This window comes from Enhydra lutris, unplaced genomic scaffold (assembly GCF_002288905.1).
Source record: "Enhydra lutris kenyoni isolate GAN:26980312 unplaced genomic scaffold, ASM228890v2 scaffoldscaffold27, whole genome shotgun sequence".
NCBI lineage: Eukaryota > Metazoa > Chordata > Mammalia > Carnivora > Mustelidae > Enhydra > Enhydra lutris.
In genome coordinates this window covers 14,052,110-14,068,807 of record NW_019154111.1, presented here as the reverse complement: position 1 = coordinate 14,068,807, position 16,698 = coordinate 14,052,110, and the positions used below count along the sequence as shown (strand labels likewise).

The 16,698-nt window shown below is 57.2% G+C and overlaps 1 protein-coding gene across 1 annotated transcript in view; it reads left to right on the top strand.

Moving 5' to 3' along the window:
• The window catches only part of LOC111152030 (staphylococcal nuclease and tudor domain containing 1), a 413,353-nt gene extending 396,924 nt beyond the window's left edge, over positions 1–16,429 (top strand). Inside the window, exons 18-24 of the mRNA XM_022510305.1 lie at positions 6,347–6,485; positions 9,911–10,034; positions 10,899–10,968; positions 11,976–12,089; positions 13,680–13,883; positions 15,668–15,712; positions 15,819–16,429. Of these exons, the coding sequence (XP_022366013.1) occupies positions 6,347–6,485; positions 9,911–10,034; positions 10,899–10,968; positions 11,976–12,089; positions 13,680–13,883; positions 15,668–15,712; positions 15,819–15,884 (762 nt within the window). The 3' untranslated portion in view covers positions 15,885–16,429. The remainder of the gene's footprint in view (positions 1–6,346; positions 6,486–9,910; positions 10,035–10,898; positions 10,969–11,975; positions 12,090–13,679; positions 13,884–15,667; positions 15,713–15,818) is intronic.
• The last annotated feature ends 269 nt before the right edge of the window (positions 16,430–16,698 follow it).

Below are 16,698 nucleotides of genomic sequence, written 5' to 3'. Positions count from 1 at the left end.
GGGAGCCACACGTGACCAAGGGAAAGGCTGCCAGCTTAGGCGTCCTCAACTGTTGGCCTGCTCTGGTGGACCTGGTAGAGCAGAGCCACGTCTGGAAGGTGACCTTGCAGCCATGAGAGGAACGATGTGGGGAGCCCCTGGTGAGCAGGAGACTGGGGAGTTGTCCCTTCACCAGCCCCAGCCCTTCTTCGGTGCCCTCAGAGTGACCGGGAAACCCACAGCCCACTCTGACTTGCCTTCACAAGGGCCTGCAGGGAGGCCCATTTCGGAAGCTGCCCCAGGAGATGCATAAAACTGTTAGGACAACAGATTTATAGCCCATCAGTCTCTGCAGACAGTGCATTGAAAAGACAAGGGGGGTGGGGTGGAAAGCAGCTTTTGGAAACAAATGGACGATTAAGGAACCCAGTGGTTTGGTGGTGGGAGCGGGGCTCCGCACCCCCCGACTCAGCCTGTCGCCACTGACTTACAGCCTGGCCCTAATAATGGGGATAAATCAGCCGGCCGCCAATTTGTCAAGGCTTCTCTGGGCTCGAGGAGGATTTCATGGGACAGCCGTGCTGAGCCATAAATTTGTTCCAGGAACAAACGTTTCCTTCCCCATGGGGCAGCCATCTGGCTTGCAGCTCGCCTCCCAGAGCCAGGCCCAGACACCTGCCAAAAGGAGTAGGGGGCTTCAGGGCCCCGCGGTTCCTCATTCTCTTCCAACCCAGAGCAGTCACCTCCTCCCTCAGCCTCTTCCCAAAGGCATTCCCTCAGGAACCAGGCCCAGGGATGCCTGCCTGCATCTCTTACCTTTTCTTCCCATCCCCTGGGGGTGAAGGCAGGTGACCAACCCTAATGGGAGTGGAAGAACTCTAGAGAGAGGTGACCCAAAAAGCTTGGGATTGGTTGAAAGGGGCTATTCATGCCTTAGAGGACTAGGCCTGTGGGAGGCCTCTCAGGAGGCTTCCCCTTGTCCCAGGGCTGCTCACATTAAACCCCATCTTCATACAGTGACAGGGAGTGGGCAACCTGAGCTCCTACCGCAGAGAAGCTTCCTCTTGGGTTTCCTGTTGGTGACAATTGAACTTAAGGCTGCCATCCCCATGTTCTCTGCCTGCTGCAGGGGAAGGTGCCCACGCAGTGCTGGGGCCTTGGTATGGAAAGGGCTGAACCTTACTGAAGAATTAGCAGCTGGGGGGTAATTGGCCCCTGAGGCTCAGACTCTGAAAGGGTCTTTGCCCCCAGGCTCTGCTCTCTGAGATTTGAGGCCCAGGAGGGACCCAGGAGAAGACAGAGAGGACAATCTGGCCTGAGGGGGAGGCATGGGTGCCTTGCTGGGTGTTACACTGGGCGTCACTATTTACTAGATTTGTCTAAAAGAGCCCCAGTCATCATTCCACTGGGTCCACATGATGATGGTGAGGAATAATCATCAGTAATTATTTACACAGGCTGCGTGTTTTTATTCCAGTCCAATTAAAATGCAGTGCACTACTCTCAGGGCGAGGCCCCGCCGGCCTCCAGGGTCCTTCTCCTGCACACCCCATCCTCTTCAAGGATCCTGGCAGAACCTAGTGTGGCTTGCCTCTTCTGGTGAGGGGCTGGTTCCCAGGAGCAGCATGTGTGGAGCCCTGCGGCACCCCTCAGAGTTGGCTGGACTCAGAGAATTTGGCAGCCAGCTGAAGGACAGCAAACTGCATTTTGAGGTGTCCCCAGGATTTCCAACCTTGCCTCACTTGTGACCCTAGGAGGGCTACCTTCGCTGTTGGAGACAGGCACGTGTGGGGTTAAGAGATCATGGTGGTATGTGTGAGCTAACTAAGGAGAGGTAATACCGAGAGCTTCTGTAAGACGAGACCATGCGGAAGTCTTCGGGAGATGAGATTCTATGTGTGCGCATCTGTGAGCGGGTCCATCTGAGGGAAGCTGGCCATGCTAGTTTCCTAGCTTTGGGAACTTGGCTGCCTCCCTGCTGGGCCTCGTTCTTTCCTGTGCCCTGCAGACTCCTCAGGAAGAGATGCTGGTTGGGCCCTCCCCTTCCTCTACAGGGCATTAGCTGGGTTATCCCTTCCTCCTCCAGGAATAACTGGGTGGCTCTGACCACCAGAGACCGGAGCCACAGAGGGCAGGCATCAGGAATGCTCTCCCTCCCCAGCCTCCCTTCTGTCCCCGCAGGGCCCTGCACCAGGCTGCATTGGCCATTGATTACCTTTTATTGAACTTGCCTTCCCCACCGCTAGCTTGAAGGCCTTCACTGCCCTGGCCCCCTGCCAGCCCCACGCTTGGAGCCTCCGAAGGCTCCAGCCAACAATATTAAATAGGATTTAGAAAGGAAAGCCTCGGGACGCCTGGGTGGCTCAGTTGGTTAAGCAGCTGCCTTCGGCTCGGGTCATGATCCCAGGATCCTGGGATCAAGTCCCGCATCGGGCTCCTTGCTCGGCGGGGAGCCTGCTTCTCCCTCTGCCTCTGCCTGACACTCTGCCTGTGCTCCCACGTGCTCTCTATCAAATAGATAAAATCTTAAAAAAAAAAAAAATGTTAAGAAAGGAAAGCCTCTAGTCACTAGAGCCTCAGTCCATATTGCTCATCTCCTGCCAGGAGGAGGATCCTGGGGCTTGCTGGGGAGGAAGTACAGGAAAGCGGGAGGGCCAAGGATGGGTGAGGACAGGAGAAGAGACAGCCTGTGCTCCTAACCTGGCCCCACAGTGTCGACGGGACCCAAGTAGGGCAAGAACTGGCAGGAGAGACCAGCAATGGAGCAGATGAGGGATCTGCTGCCCTTGCCCATTCCCCACCTGGGTCTGTAGCCAGAGCCACGGAAGGGTTACAGAGGAGCCCCGCCTCAGGACACCGTGCCGTCTGGCCCCAGCCTGAACATAGACCCTACGGCAAATCAGAGGTGCTGGCTGGGAAAGGCCTTTCCACACTAACATGGCCCGGAGGTGGTCCCGGAGCAAAGCAGGTCCCTCTTGGGTGGCTCTCCCAGCGTCCCTGGGCCCGGCTGCTGAGGCCCTGGGCCCGGCTGCTGAGGCCCAGCTCAGGCTTGGCTCCACCAAAGGCCGAGAGCATTCTCAGCTCCAGAGTCCCGTCCTCCGCTCGGGATCTTGGCCATGCAGGTCTTTCCCCGGCTCCTTCATCTGCCCAGAGCCTGCGGGGAGAGCCCTCAGGCACTGAATCACTGTTCTCCCTGGAAGGGGTCTTTGGGTTTGCCTTGTCTTCACCCCGTGGGCCCAGGATGAGAAGCATGCCCCCTGGGAACTCCCCAAAACAAGCTCCTTGTCAGGGATCTGAGCTGAGAGAGGGCTGGGCATGGCTGTGGGGAAGTGGCACCCATCTGGCAGGTGCCAGCCAGTGTGTCTGTCCCCTCCCTGCCCCGGTTCTGCAGAAGGGCAAAATAGCCAATATGGGCAAAAGATGCCCTTGTTCCAAGGGTGGGCAGCCTCTCTGCTGACCGACTCATTGCCACCAAGAAGCCACCTAGCCAGGCTGCATTTACCAGCATGCCCAGGCCGCTGGGAGCCAAGTCCCCGGGAATAGATGGTCACCTCACCTCCCGAGGGAAACCTGCAGTGCTCTCCTATTTGAGGGGCCAAGCCAGCCCTCTCTTAGAAATGGAGTTCCTTTATCTGAGGAGCAGCTCTCCGCCTCATGCTTCTGGTGTCTTCTCACCTTGGGAGCCAGCAGGGTGCCCCTACTGTGCCCCTCCTAGCACCCAGGGAGCTCTAGGACCCTGTCACAGGACCCTCCTGGTGAGAGCTGGAGGCCTGTGGGCGGGGCCCTCCCCGAGGGCTTTTGTTTGCACCATCCTTGACCTCAAGCTTGCTGGCCCACCCTCCCGCTGCCTGCCTGCTGCAAGGAGCTCCATCCACCCTTCTCCCCCTAGGAGGAAACCTGATGCTGTCGCCCAAGGCGCCTTTGCTTGACGAGTCATTAGCAGTTTCTGCTCTCACCCTGTCAGTCTGTTCCCAATTCATCAACACTGCTGAGGAGCCTCCTTCCCGCTGAGGAGGGAAGCAGGGTGGGGTTAGGCTGGAGCCCAGAACGGCTCCCAGGCCCAGCTCCCACTCTGGAGCAAGCGCAGAGCCCCCCTCCCCTCTCTCCTGGGCTGCCTGGGTGCCAAGAAGGCCAGGAGCCGGAGGAGCCAAGTCGGAGGGGAAGTTTGGGAGGGGCTTGACCATGTGGGGGTTGGGGGGGCACTTGGCTTCTGCTCCTTTAAGGCAGTGCTGGCAGTCCTGTGTCTCAGCAGCAGTGAGCGTCCCACCCTGGCCCTGGGGAACTTCCTAGCGGCCCCAGGGAGAAAGTCCACCTCAACCGGATGCAGGCCTTGGAACCAGAAGTCACTGCGGCCGTCTCCCATCCCCCGGAGTGCCCGCAGCAGTCTGTGCCATGGCCTCCAATTGGAGAGGCCCTTTCACGGTGAAGTCCGAAAGCTGGAGACCCCCTTAAGCCTGGAGTCTCTGATCTGACTAACTCCTTGCCTGGGGCAACCAGGCACAGGCATGTGGAAAGCAAAGGTGTCTGGCTGCTGCTGGGGAGGGAAGTAGCTGTGGCGGGGCCTGTGTTGGGAGTAGGTGAGCGCGGGCAGGAGTGTGGGTCAGAGCCCAGCCCCAGAAGGCAGAAGGCAGGGGCATTGCTGTGCATGTGGCTGTGAAGGAGGTTTTGCACCCGGATGAGGTCTCTCCCATCCCCCTCAGCCACTCCCTGGTGGCCTCCCCAGGGCTCAGCCCCTGTTGCTCATTCCAGTTCTCAGGGCCCTGGCCTCACCTTCTAGTAGAAGAGTGCTCACACCACAGTAAAGGCAGGAGCATGGCCTTTGCAGGTGTGACCCAAGGAGGTTCAGCAAATCTAACATTCCTGCCCTTCGGCTGCTTCCACATGGCGTCCGGGGAGCTGTGGGTCAACTGAGTGATCATGGCGTCAGACTGGCCTGTCTTGCAAGGGAAGAAAAGGAGATGCAGGAGGCACATGGCTGGACTGAAGTGAAAAAGCAGATTAAAGGACAGGAGCCCATGGCTCCCACCCACAACTTTTCCCACTGCTCGGTGCTGCCCTCTGTCTCTGGAGGCCCAGTCAGTGCCAGAATGCCCTCTGGAAGATCTCTAGCACCCAGATACCTGGGTTCAGGCCCTGGTTCCACTGCTTCTAACAAGCCTGGGTGCCTCCAGTTCTTGTCTGTAAAACAGGGTAACCTTAATACCTAGTCAAAGGGTTGTTGTGAGGATTCAGTGAATTACTACTTAGAATGTTTAGGATGGCAGCTGGCACCTAGGACGCATGTAAGTTTTGGCTAATACTTTTATCATCCCCTGTTCTTGTGTGTCTGTGGGACCCTGCGGGTGGTCCTGTCCCTCACCCTCTTCTCAGTGCTCAGCGGGGCAGCCCCCGCCCTCTGCTGCTCTGACAGGCATCACTACCAGGATAATCTCCTGGCCGCAGGATTGCTCTTGACGGGCTGTCACATTGAATCAGCTTTGGAGCTGCTGCGGCCCTGACAGGCAGGGCCAGGGAAAGTGGGGAGCAGGGAAGGCGGAGGGGAGCAGTGAGGACGGAGGGGAGTGGCCCAGTTTCTGCACTGGGGTCAGAGCAACCCGCTTGAGATGAAGGTGGAGAAGTTGCTGAGAAGAGACATTCTCGCACAGTGACAAGCCCTCCCCTCCATGGCCCAGGGCTGTCACTTGGAGAGTCTCAGGGGCACGATGGCTCTGGACAGTGCTAGGGCCTGGAGAGTTCAGAGTGACCCCTGCAGAGTGGTGTCGGGGGAGGGAGGTGGGGACTCCACGGTTCGCACACTCGGTGTGAGATTGCCCAGGAGCCTGCTCTGGTTTGCTTTACTTCCTAAGTGCAGTCACGACAGATTCTAACATGGTAGGCCTGTATTGAGACCCAGGTACCAGCATTTCTAATAAGCTCCCCAGTTGCTTCTGCTCCCTGCCTGGATCTGAGACCTGACTGACCAGAACTGTAGAGCACTGTCCTAACCCACGGAGAGTAGGAGAGTTTGAGGACAGCTCGGTGTGATGTGAGTGTCCTGCGGGGACCTCCACATTCACTCACCGCAGGGGTGACTTCACTTGCCCAAAGCCCCTTTCCCCGTGTCCTGTCTGGCTTCGCTTCTTTTTTTTTTTTTTTTTTTTTTTTAATTTGACACAGAGAGAGAGATCACAAGTAGGCGGAGAGGCAGGCAGAGAGAGAGAGAGAGGAGGAAGCAGGCTCCCCACTGAGCAGAGAGCCCGATGTGGGGCTCGATCCCAGGACGCTGGGATCACGACCTGAGCTGAAGGCAGAGGCTTTAACCCACTGAGCCACCCAGGCGCCCCTGGCTTCGCTTCTTAACCCCCGCCCTTGCCGATCCCCCGTGCAGGTCTGGGCCCACTACGAGGAGCAGCCCGTGGAGGAGGTGGCGCCCGTGCTGGAGGAGGAGCGCTCGGCTAGCTACAAACCGGTGTTCGTGACCGAGATCACCGATGACCTGCACTTCTACGTGCAGGATGTGGAGACTGGTGAGTAGGCTGGCCCAGCCCGCCTCCAGAACCCCCTCAGTTCAGCGGGAGGGCAGGGCACAGGCCCCCCCAACCCCCACAATCCGCTCCCAGGGGCCTCTCCCCAAGACCCTGTGGCTGCTGCCCCTCCCCTGAGCCCCTCTACAGCTCTGGGCCCTGGGGCATTTCCTGCCGTGGAGTGGACAAGGCTCAGTAGGGCCTCTGCAGGCCAGTGAGGTGACCCGTCTTGTCTGGTTGGTACTCTGAGATCCTTGGAGAACTGTTCTGCTCTCAGACACCCCTGGCTGGGCGAGGCATTGGGATGTGTAGCCCGTGGAGTCTATCAGGAAGCAGGGAACAGATTGTCTCCTGTGGTCAGGAAGCACAAACCAAGATTCACTTAACCCTCCTCCCCCTCAGCTTCCTTGGGAAGGCAGCAGGAGAGAGGAGAGGAGCCTGGGCTTTTTTCTCTGGGGTTTCTCCTTCTCTAGAGGTTACCATAGCCCCGAGTGGTAGCCAGTTGCCATGGAAACAGGCTTCTGCTCTAGGGGAAGTCATCCCCGGGCAGTCTTTCTGAAGGACCCTCTGTCTCTACCCGCCTCCTTGCTCCTGCCCTCAAGTACTGTGCACGGAGGCCTGGGTCACCTCAGCAGACACCTCAGGCTTCTGGAGGACAGAGGGTAATAGAGGCCACTCTGGCAGGGGGGCCCTGTGGCCCTTCCGGCTCAACTTCCCACCTCCACTCCCTTCGCTCTCTCTACCTTCTGTCCCTCCTCTCCTTGACTCCCTGTGCAGGGAACCATTTTAGTTGAGGGCAGAGGAAAAAGCTCTTCAAGCTGCCTCTGGGTCCAAGGAGCCAGATCCTTGCAAGGCAGAAGGGCCTGAAGATGTCCCTGGCCCTCAAGGCAGCCCCGTGGGGGGGCAGGCTGTGGCTCGCCCAGCCCCCTGTGCCCCACCCCCAAACCCCTCCAGTTCATCAGCCTCGTCTCAGCCACTTCCCTCTAATGACATTTCCCAGGCAGCTGGTCTGTGGCCATGTCAGGTCACCAAGAAAAACCAACCTTCCCAAGCTCTGGGCTGGCTCTTCTTGGGAGGGGAGAGACCCGGGGAGGGGTAGAGACGGACTGATGAGCCTTCAGCATTCGGTTCCCTTGAGGTCATCTGCAGTCCTGCTGAGAAGTGGCCCAGCCCCCCAGGTCTGGGTGGTGTGACAAAGAAAGGGGTCCTTCCGTGCTGGTCCAGGCAGGAGGGAGAGCTGATTCTGAACACAGGAGCCAGAAAGAAGGGACCTCAGGAAGCTCGGGGAACAGGGAACTCAGAGAATACTCTGCCCAGTGTACGACGGCTCCCTGGCAGGCTCTTACCTGGCCCCTGGATCCTGCAGGGTAGGACCCACCTTGGTTAAGAACAGGGCCCTGAAGTCTCCAGGGGAGAGAACTTGAGGGTTCGAGGACTTGAGGTAATCTCAGAGGCTTCCTATGCCTGCCTGGCTCTCTCGGCGGCTGTGGGGAGCTGGGGCACTGCAGCGAGTAGTGGCCAAGGCGGAAAATCGGGAGAAAAGGAACCAAAGGAACAACCGCATATTCTTAGAACACTGGAGAAGGGAGTGAGGCCCATGTCCCACTACCTGGAGGGCCACAGTGGGCCCCAGAGAAAACCTGACCTCAGTTGGTTCCATAAAATCCACGAAAATAAACTTCAGCATCTACAGCCTCCCTCTTCAGAAACCTTTCATCCTCTCTTGGGGGACATCCTCTTACCCTGTGTCTCTTCTCTTAATTAAAGCCTGCCTTCAGGAAGGAGCTAATGAAATGATGAAAGCATTGCCATTAGCTGTAAATGACCAGCCAGGCTCAGTGCAAGGACCTGTTTGCAGGAGGCAAAGTCTGCTTCTGTTGCCTTGGAGCAAAAAAAAAAATAAAAATAGACCGCGTATAGGAAGAATTTGTGTAGAGGGTTTACTGCTGGATGGGGGGAAGGGCAGCTGCTTCCTAAAAGTCCCTGTTCTGAAACAAAGGTCCCTGAATGCTGGGACAGTGGCCCCTGCAGAGGCCCAGAAGCGGGCACATCCTTGTGCATATGGCACACAGAATGCATCTCCAATACAGCTAAATTCTTTTTTTTTTTTTTTTTTTTTGTAAGATTTTATTTGACAAAGAGCAAAGGGCACAGGCAGGGGGTGGGGGGGTGGCAGGAGAGGGAGAAGCACACTCCCTTCTGAGCAGGGAGCCCAATGTGGGGCTCAGCACTAGGACCCCGGGATCATGACCCGAGCCGAAGGCAGACGCTTAACCAACTGGGCCCCCCAGGTGCCCCAAATACAGTTGAATTCTTAAGCACCCTCCATGCGTCAGGCTATTGCTAGGCCTTGTAAGAGCGAACAGGACCAAGTACATGATGGGCTATACCCTGAAGGAGCTCACAGCATAGTGGCAGAAACGTAAGCCAGACAAGGAGCGTACAAGTCCAGCTGTGACAAGCGTACCAACAGCCAGCATGTGCTAGGCACCTGTTACAGTGTGGCTTTGGGCCCCGGAGGTGGAAAGAAGAACCCCATACCCGCCCCACAGGAACCTAGCTACCCTTACCACAGAGAGCAAAGGGGCCCCAACAGGCCTGATGCAGAACTAGAATCGGGGCCAACCTGGAGGGAAAAGGGAAGTTACTGGGGTCTGATGCCTAGTGGAGTGGGGATGGGGGACACAGCAGAAAGGAACAAGGCAGGGAACCCGAGAGGACCCAAGGTGTTGCCAAGCCTGGTGATCACCAGCTGACAAGCAGCAGAGGAGGAACCTCTCTCCCCGCCCAACCAAAGCAGCCACTGAGCTGGGGGGGCGTGGTTGGGACCCCGGCTTGGCAGTAGCAAAGTTTGCTTTTGCACATACTTCACGTGGTGAGCAAGGTTAGAGTGGCCAAGTTGAATATACTGAAATCGGGTCCTGCTCCCTGAGTTGCTCCCCATCTTCCGTGGCTCAGAGTCTGAGGCCCTTTCCTTGCCCAGGGTTGTATGTGGCCCCTCCTACCTCTCCATGTTTGCCCCGGGGGACACTGGCGGAGAGTGGCTGTTGTCAGCCATCACTTCTGTGGCCCAGGCCAGGCTGGTGCTTGCAGGAACAGGTTGAAGATGGCCCATGCCCACCCTGGCCAAGGCTCACGGGCCCTGCTCCCCATCCCCGCGCTTCACCCACCTCAAGTGGAGCCCAGGAACATTTCCAGCGGCTTCCATGGGCCTGGCCAGTGGATTGGAGAGCTGAGGTTGGAAGGAAGACTGTGCTTCTGAAGCCCAAAGCGTCAGCAAGTCCTCCTCCCACTTTTGAGGACAGCATGACCCTCTTGAGCAAAGACCACAGGGGACTTCCCTGTGGAACGGGGCATGCCAGCCCTACACAGCACCATGTCCTGCCTGCTCCCCAACCCAGAGCTCACTCCTTCTTCCTCCCCTGCAGGCACCCAGCTGGAGAAGCTGATGGAGAACATGCGAAATGACATCGCCAGCCATCCTCCTGTCGAAGGTTCCTACGCGCCCCGCCGGGGAGAGTTCTGCATTGCCAAGTTTGTAGATGGAGAGTGGTAAGCCACTTGGACCCGAGTGGACCAGAGAGTCTTAAGCAGCAGCGATAGCCGGTCTGTGCTCAGGACACAGGCCTGCAGAGCTACCCGGTAGACTTCAGGCATTTGCCTTAGCAACCTGGTTTCCATGGGCAGTGGTGCTTGACCTTGGCGGTTCTCCCATATTGCCCTCTTCCTTGCCCGCAGCCCAGGCAGTCTGGAGTATACAAGCGGTGTCTCTCCTCCTCATTCCTGGGAAGCTCTGGTGGGAGAGCTGTGGCTGGCTGAGACTCTCCGACACAGCCCTCGCCCCACACAGGGAAAATGATGTCACATAGGCTGGGGAGGGCGGAGACTGGTTCTCAGTGAGCCCAGACCCACCACCCGACCCTCCACCCCAGCTGTCTGGAACATGAGGGGCACTCACACGTTGCAAGAAGGTCACTATGTCTCATCTACCAAGAGTAGGGCCCATGGCCTTCCCTGGGTGACGAAGTGACTTGGATATGTTCCCTGCCGCGGCCTCCCAGACAGATCCGCCGGCTAATTACAGCTGCTGTTTAGTGTGCTGGCTTTAAACAGCAGACATCAATCTAGTCATTAGTCTTGTTGCTTTATGCCCCAAGGACACATTAATCTGCTCCACATGCTCCCTTCTCCCTCCCTCTGCTCCCAGCTATGCTCTGATTCCATTAGGGGGTGGCCGCAGTGCCCCGAGCCTGGGCCTTCGTGGAGTCTGAGAACTGCCCTCCATGACACCCATGGCTCTTCACCCTGAGCCCCGGGCCTGGCGGTGTCGTGCCCCTGCCCTGCTGTTGCTAAGGCTCCGGGGAGGCCAGACTCGGCAGGGCTGTCTGTTGAGCTCTGCCCGTGCTGCCGTTGCAGGTACCGTGCCCGAGTGGAAAAAGTCGAGTCTCCCGCCAAAGTACACGTCTTCTACATTGACTACGGCAATGTGAGTGTGGGGGACCGGGAGGTGGAGGACTAGGCAAACACGGGACCCCAGGGGGCTGCACAGTAGTCCCCTAGAGCAAGTCCCCACAAGCCCTGACCCCTCAGCTGACAGAATGGTGAGCACGTAGGCAGCTCTGCTGTTGGTGGAACAGGCCACTGGACTCCGAGAAGTCCCCCTTCCAGGCCCCAAGGATGAGTACCCAGCCACACCCACCATTCCTCGTCTTCTGCCCAGCTTCTCTGAAGAGCAGGCCCGTGGAGACCCTCAAGTCCCCGCAGCTCCTGGTCGTGCTGGACCAGGTGCCTGTGCACTGGTCCCCCAGCCAAGGCTTGCTGGGAAGTCAGAATGGGGCAGAGTGACTGGCACCCTTGAGAAAAGCCCCCTTGGGCTGGGCTTGGGAGTCTGTTAACAATTCTGGGAGATTCCCTGTGGGCAAAGCAGCAAGCAGGAGAGGAAGTTGTAGTCGGAACCACGCCACTCCTGTGGTGTGATGATGGTTGTCCACTTTCCACAAGGACTAGCACTGAGGGTTGATGAGCCGAAGCCCAGAGTTGGGGGCCCTGCTCCCAACTTGCTACCAGGAGATACACAGAAGGGGTCCTGCCACGTTGAGGGACTGTCAGGACCCTTGTCTCGGTGTGCCTTCTCAACAGAGCACCCCCTAGCCTGTGGGAAACCATTCCAGGAGCCCATGTTGCAGAGGGAAGGCACTGGAGAAAAATGGAAGTCATGGTTGGAGACCAGGGACCGAGCTGATTATTTAGTAGAGCACCCAGGTGTGCCAAGCCCAGGCTCAGGTTGAGAAGGTATGAGCCTTGGCTGTCCGCCTCCCCGCCTGCTGGGAGGCCAGCGCGCCAGCCTTGGGCGTCACTGACCAGGGCTAAGCAGGAGCGAGTCGTGGAGGGGGCCCAAGTTCGAATTCCAGAGGTCCAGCCGCAGGAGTCGTCCCTGTGAGAACAATGGGGCATTGAGTGTGTAATGCTGCCGGCCTAACGTGTCCTCTGCAGAGAGAGATCCTGCCGTCCACCCGCCTGGGGACCCTGCCACCTGCCTTCAGCATTCGTGTGCTGCCTGCTCAAGCCACAGAGTATGCCTTTGCCTTCATCCAGGTGCCCCAAGACGTGAGTCTGCACACCTCCCCCTCTCGCTCCCTGCCCCCCCTCCTCCCCTCCTTCTCTCCCTTCTACCCCGCCCTTCCCTGTCTATCTCTCTCCCCCCCTTCTTCCCTGTCTATCTCCCTCCACTCAGCCACTGATGCCAGAAGTTGGAAGCAGTGACAAATGGTCTGTCTGTGAGATGGGAGTGACGGGGGAAGCTGAGGGAAGGTGCACAGAGGTGGCAGCGTTGGAGCGTCTGAACTGGTTCTTTAGATGGATGGGCCCAGTGGGCCCAGGCGCTTTGGGCAGAGACTGGTCCACACAGTTGGGAGTCCAGGGACCTTGTGGGCAGTGGCACAAGAGGAGAATGGAAAGAGAAGTCGGAGCCTGGGGGTAGGGCAGGGTTTTCAGCAGGGTTGACATGGGCAGCTCTGGTTCTGCAAGTTCCTTCAGGGGCCATCGTCAGAGACTGATTGGAGTCCTGGGAAACCATGGCACTTGGAAGTCCAGACTAGAGACAGTGACAGTCAAACCAGGGCCACGCCAGAGGGGCCCGGTCTCAGTGCCATCTGGGGTGGGGAGCAGGGAATACTGAACAGAAGGTGACTGGGTTTCTTACATGTGGCTATGATGCCGTTGGCCAAGATGCAAGGATGAAAAGGAGTAGATCAGGGGCTGTGGGAGCCCCAGGCAGCTTGCTATTGTTGCTTGGAAAGAGAGAAGACCTCGAATCACGGACTTTTAGCTAGAAGGTCGACGCACACAGGGCGAGTGTGTGGAAGACAGGATTGGAAGAGAGCGAAACTTTGCAAGTGCTGGCCTTCTCTGATCCAAAGAAGAACCTGAGCAAAATGTGTGTCCAGAGAGGAGAACGTGGGCTCAGGGTTGCAGAACCACCCAGTTTCCCAGAGCGGGGAACCCGGTCTGCAGTGTCGGGCTCCCCAGGGAGGTCAGGCTTAAGGCTTGGTTGGTCCCCTCGGCTTGGGCGCCAGCTGAGGCCCATGGAGCTCAGAGCGAGCAGTCGGGACAGTGCATGTGGGGCTGCTGCCAGACGCGGGGCACTAAGGGGCACAGTGGGGTAGGAATCCGCGCCCTAGAATGTTCTCTGTCTTTTCATGAAATCTGAAGGGCAGAAGAGAGACAACAGGAGAAAAGGGTGACAAGATAGGTCAAGGGCAGTCTCTAAGCATAGGGAGACATGAGCATGGACAGAGCCTGAGAGGACAGTGCATGCACGAGTGGGAACTGTGAGGGTTCATGGTGCTGGGGCACAGTCCTGCAGAGGTGGGGGTGCGATTGGGACCAGGCAGTGAGTGGATGGTGAGTTTTAGATGGACAAAAGCCACTTTTTCACAGAGACACAAGGCAGGTGGGTGACAAGGATGGGATGTATGTAGATAGGCTTGGCGGGAAGGGAGAGGACAGGACAGGGAGAGGGGACATTTCCTGTCCAGAGGCTGTTTCCTTACTCATTAGGATGTGAGCAGGAAATGAGATGCCGGCACCTGCTGGACATGTGCTTGGAGGTCCATGAGCAGGACCTGGGGCCCACAGTGGCTTTCTTTAAAGCTCGCACTTCACTCTCCCACTAACCTGCCTGTGTCTCTGCTCCAGGAGGATGCTCGAACAGATGCCGTGGACAGTGTGGTACGGGATATCCAGAACACTCAGTGCCTGCTCAATGTGGAACACCTGAGCGCTGGCTGTCCCCATGTCACCCTGCAGTTTGCTGATTCCAAGGGGGACGTGGGGCTGGGCTTGGTGAAGGAGGGACTGGTCATGGTGGAAGTGCGCAAGGAGAAACAGTTCCAGAAAGTGGTACGTGATGTAAGGGCCGGCTCCTAGCATCTCTCCACCTGCCATCACAGAGGGTGCCAGGGCTGCACCAAGAGCCAGTGACAGAGCAGGGAACCCTCCATCCTGCTGCTCCTGCTGGGGAAAGATAATGGATTTGGGTTTGTTGGGGTTTAAAAAAAAAAAAGCTAATTACATCCCAAATTAATTGGCCACAGGCTTGACTGAGAATGCAGCTATAAGCTAGAGCGGGAAGTGTCCCTTTGCGGGTGTCCCCAAGTGGCAGGCTGGAAAGTCTTGCCCAGGGTTGGCCTGGGGAGGGCCCCAGCCTACGGCTGCCTCTGCCTCCTTCTATCCCTTCCTTCTCTCTAACGTAAAAGTCCCGAGTCGGGAGCCAGCTGCTGGCACACAGTGCCACCTGGAGCCAGACTCAACTGGGACAAGGGGCCTAAGGGACTAGCCCTCCAGCCTGTCTGAAAAGCCCCCAGGGCATGGAGCCGGGCTGGGCCTGAATCTCCCCATCATGAGACAAGGAGGGCGCCACAGGCTTCACTGCTTCACAGGCTGGACTGCGAGGGGCCTGCAGCCGACAGCTGGGGACCACCTGCACTGTCTTCTCGCCCTCAGGATGGGCTGGTGGGAAGCCTGTGCCAGCACGGCACTGGCACTGAGCTACTCCCCACGCACCCTCTGAGAGGAAGGAAGAGCACAGCAGCTGAAAGCCCCATTCTCGCTCCACGGTGCCTGTCACTTCGTCTTTATGCAGGCCTCTCTCTCTCGTGGTCTGTGGGTCTATGGCACAGGTTGTACAGGGTCACCACCCTTGTGCATTTGGAACAAGATCCCAGTGTGAATTGCTGCTGTGTCTCCTCTGGACAGGAGAAGCATGGCACCCCTAGTCTTCTCAGTGGAGACCCCCAGTGTCTTGAGTTTGCCCTGGGAGCTAGCCTCAGTCTCCTTGTGGAAGCTTGAGATCTCACTCTCTCCCCTGTGAAGCTGTCTGTAATGTCTGTGGTGTCTAGAACATTCCTTTGCCTGGTATCTGAGATAAACACCCTACAGGTGTTCATTCATTCATTGATTCATTCTTTCAGCAAGCATGTATTGAGGGCCTACGTAACTCCATGAATAAGAGACAGCATTTCTGCCCTATGGAGCTTATGTTCAAGCAAGAGTTGACAAAAACATATATACTAAATCAGTGAAGTTGACTGATAAGAGATAAATGCAATAGGGGTGCCTGTGTGGCTCAGTGGGTTAAGCCTCAGGTCGTGGTCTCAGGGTCCTGGGATCAAGCCCTGCATCAGGCTCTCTGCTCAGCGGAGGGTCTGCTTCCCCCTCTGTTTCTGACTGCCTCTCTGCCTACTTGTGGTATCTCTCTCTGTGTCAAATAAATAAATAAAATCTTTAAATTAAAAAAAAAGATAAATGCAACAGGAAAAGAGAACATAGAAATCAAGGGAATCCAGAGTGTGGGGGAGGGGTGATTGGAATTTTAAATGGGATCATTTGAAACTTCCATTAAGATGGTGATGCTCTATCGAAGACTTGAAGGAACAGGACAGGTAGCCAGGTGAACCTGAAGGAAGAGCAGTTCAGGCAGGCGGATGGAACAGCCAGCACATAGAGGCAAGGAACCCCAGAGAGGACCGTGTGACAATGCACTTGGGATTTTACTCTGGGGTTGCTGGCAGTCTGCTGAGCAAGGGAGAGATGCAAACCAGCCCCAGGCAGTCTCCGGGGTCATTCCAGCTGCTCAGTTGCAAATGCCCTCTTTGTGACTTCCCATTCTTCCCCGGTCCCTCCAGATCACAGAGTACCTGAATGCCCAGGAGTCAGCCAAGAGTGCCAGGGTGAGTTTGTACCTCAAGGGTTCCAGGGGAAGCTTAAAACGAGGGCTTAGTCCCGGGGTTCCAGCGGGTCCCACCTCTCTCACGGTCATTCTCTCCCTTCTCACAGCTGAACCTGTGGCGCTATGGAGACTTCCGGGCCGATGACGCTGATGAGTTTGGCTACAGCCGCTAAGGAGGGAAGCGGGCCTGGCCCCCAGCCCCGCTCACACCAGTACCTCCTCCTCTGCAGGGAGGGGGTCTTCAGCTCCAGACCCCAGATCGGGGGTGTAGATTGGTCCAGCTTTGCTTCCGTGTATGAAAATGTCTTGTGGGGTGGCATCTGGGCTGGAGGTGGAGTGGGGGAGCCCAAGGCTTTCAGGGGGCAGGCCACTGTCTTCTGAGATGACAGGAACTGCTGTCCACAGTCTCTTCCAGCTGATTTTATATTTTTATTTGGTTTTTTTTTTTTTTTTAAGTTGCTCTCATATCAGGAAGAAACATGAAAGACTTTGTCCTAACGTAGGGCGTGATCCTGACCCCCAAGGCCAGCCGCCAACTGCCTCCCCACATCTATCCCAGACTGCCCTCCTTCCCAGCTCTGTCCAGCTGTTGATTATGTGATTCTTCTGATGCGTCCGCTCTCAGATGCCAGCGTGTCTACATCTGCCCCCTGCCAGCCCTCCCTACTTCTGTATTTAAAGCTTTCAAGGCCCAATAAAATAGTACCTGCTGTCTGCAGCCCTGTTTGGTCATGTTGGAGTCTAGCATGTGGGATCTCAACAGCCCCAGCAGGAGGAGACTGGGGCACTTGAGTGACCATCAGCACAGTCGTCTGCATGCCTGGCCTCAGCCCTAGGGGCACGGGAGGCATGATGGTGGCGTGGCCGTCAGGCAGAAGGCTGAAGATCTTCCCTCTGAACTCATCAGTCAGTCCAGACCCCATTGCACATGGCCACCCTCAAGGACCTGGGAGATTTCGAGCAGCTCGGCAAGCAGTGCCCAGGATT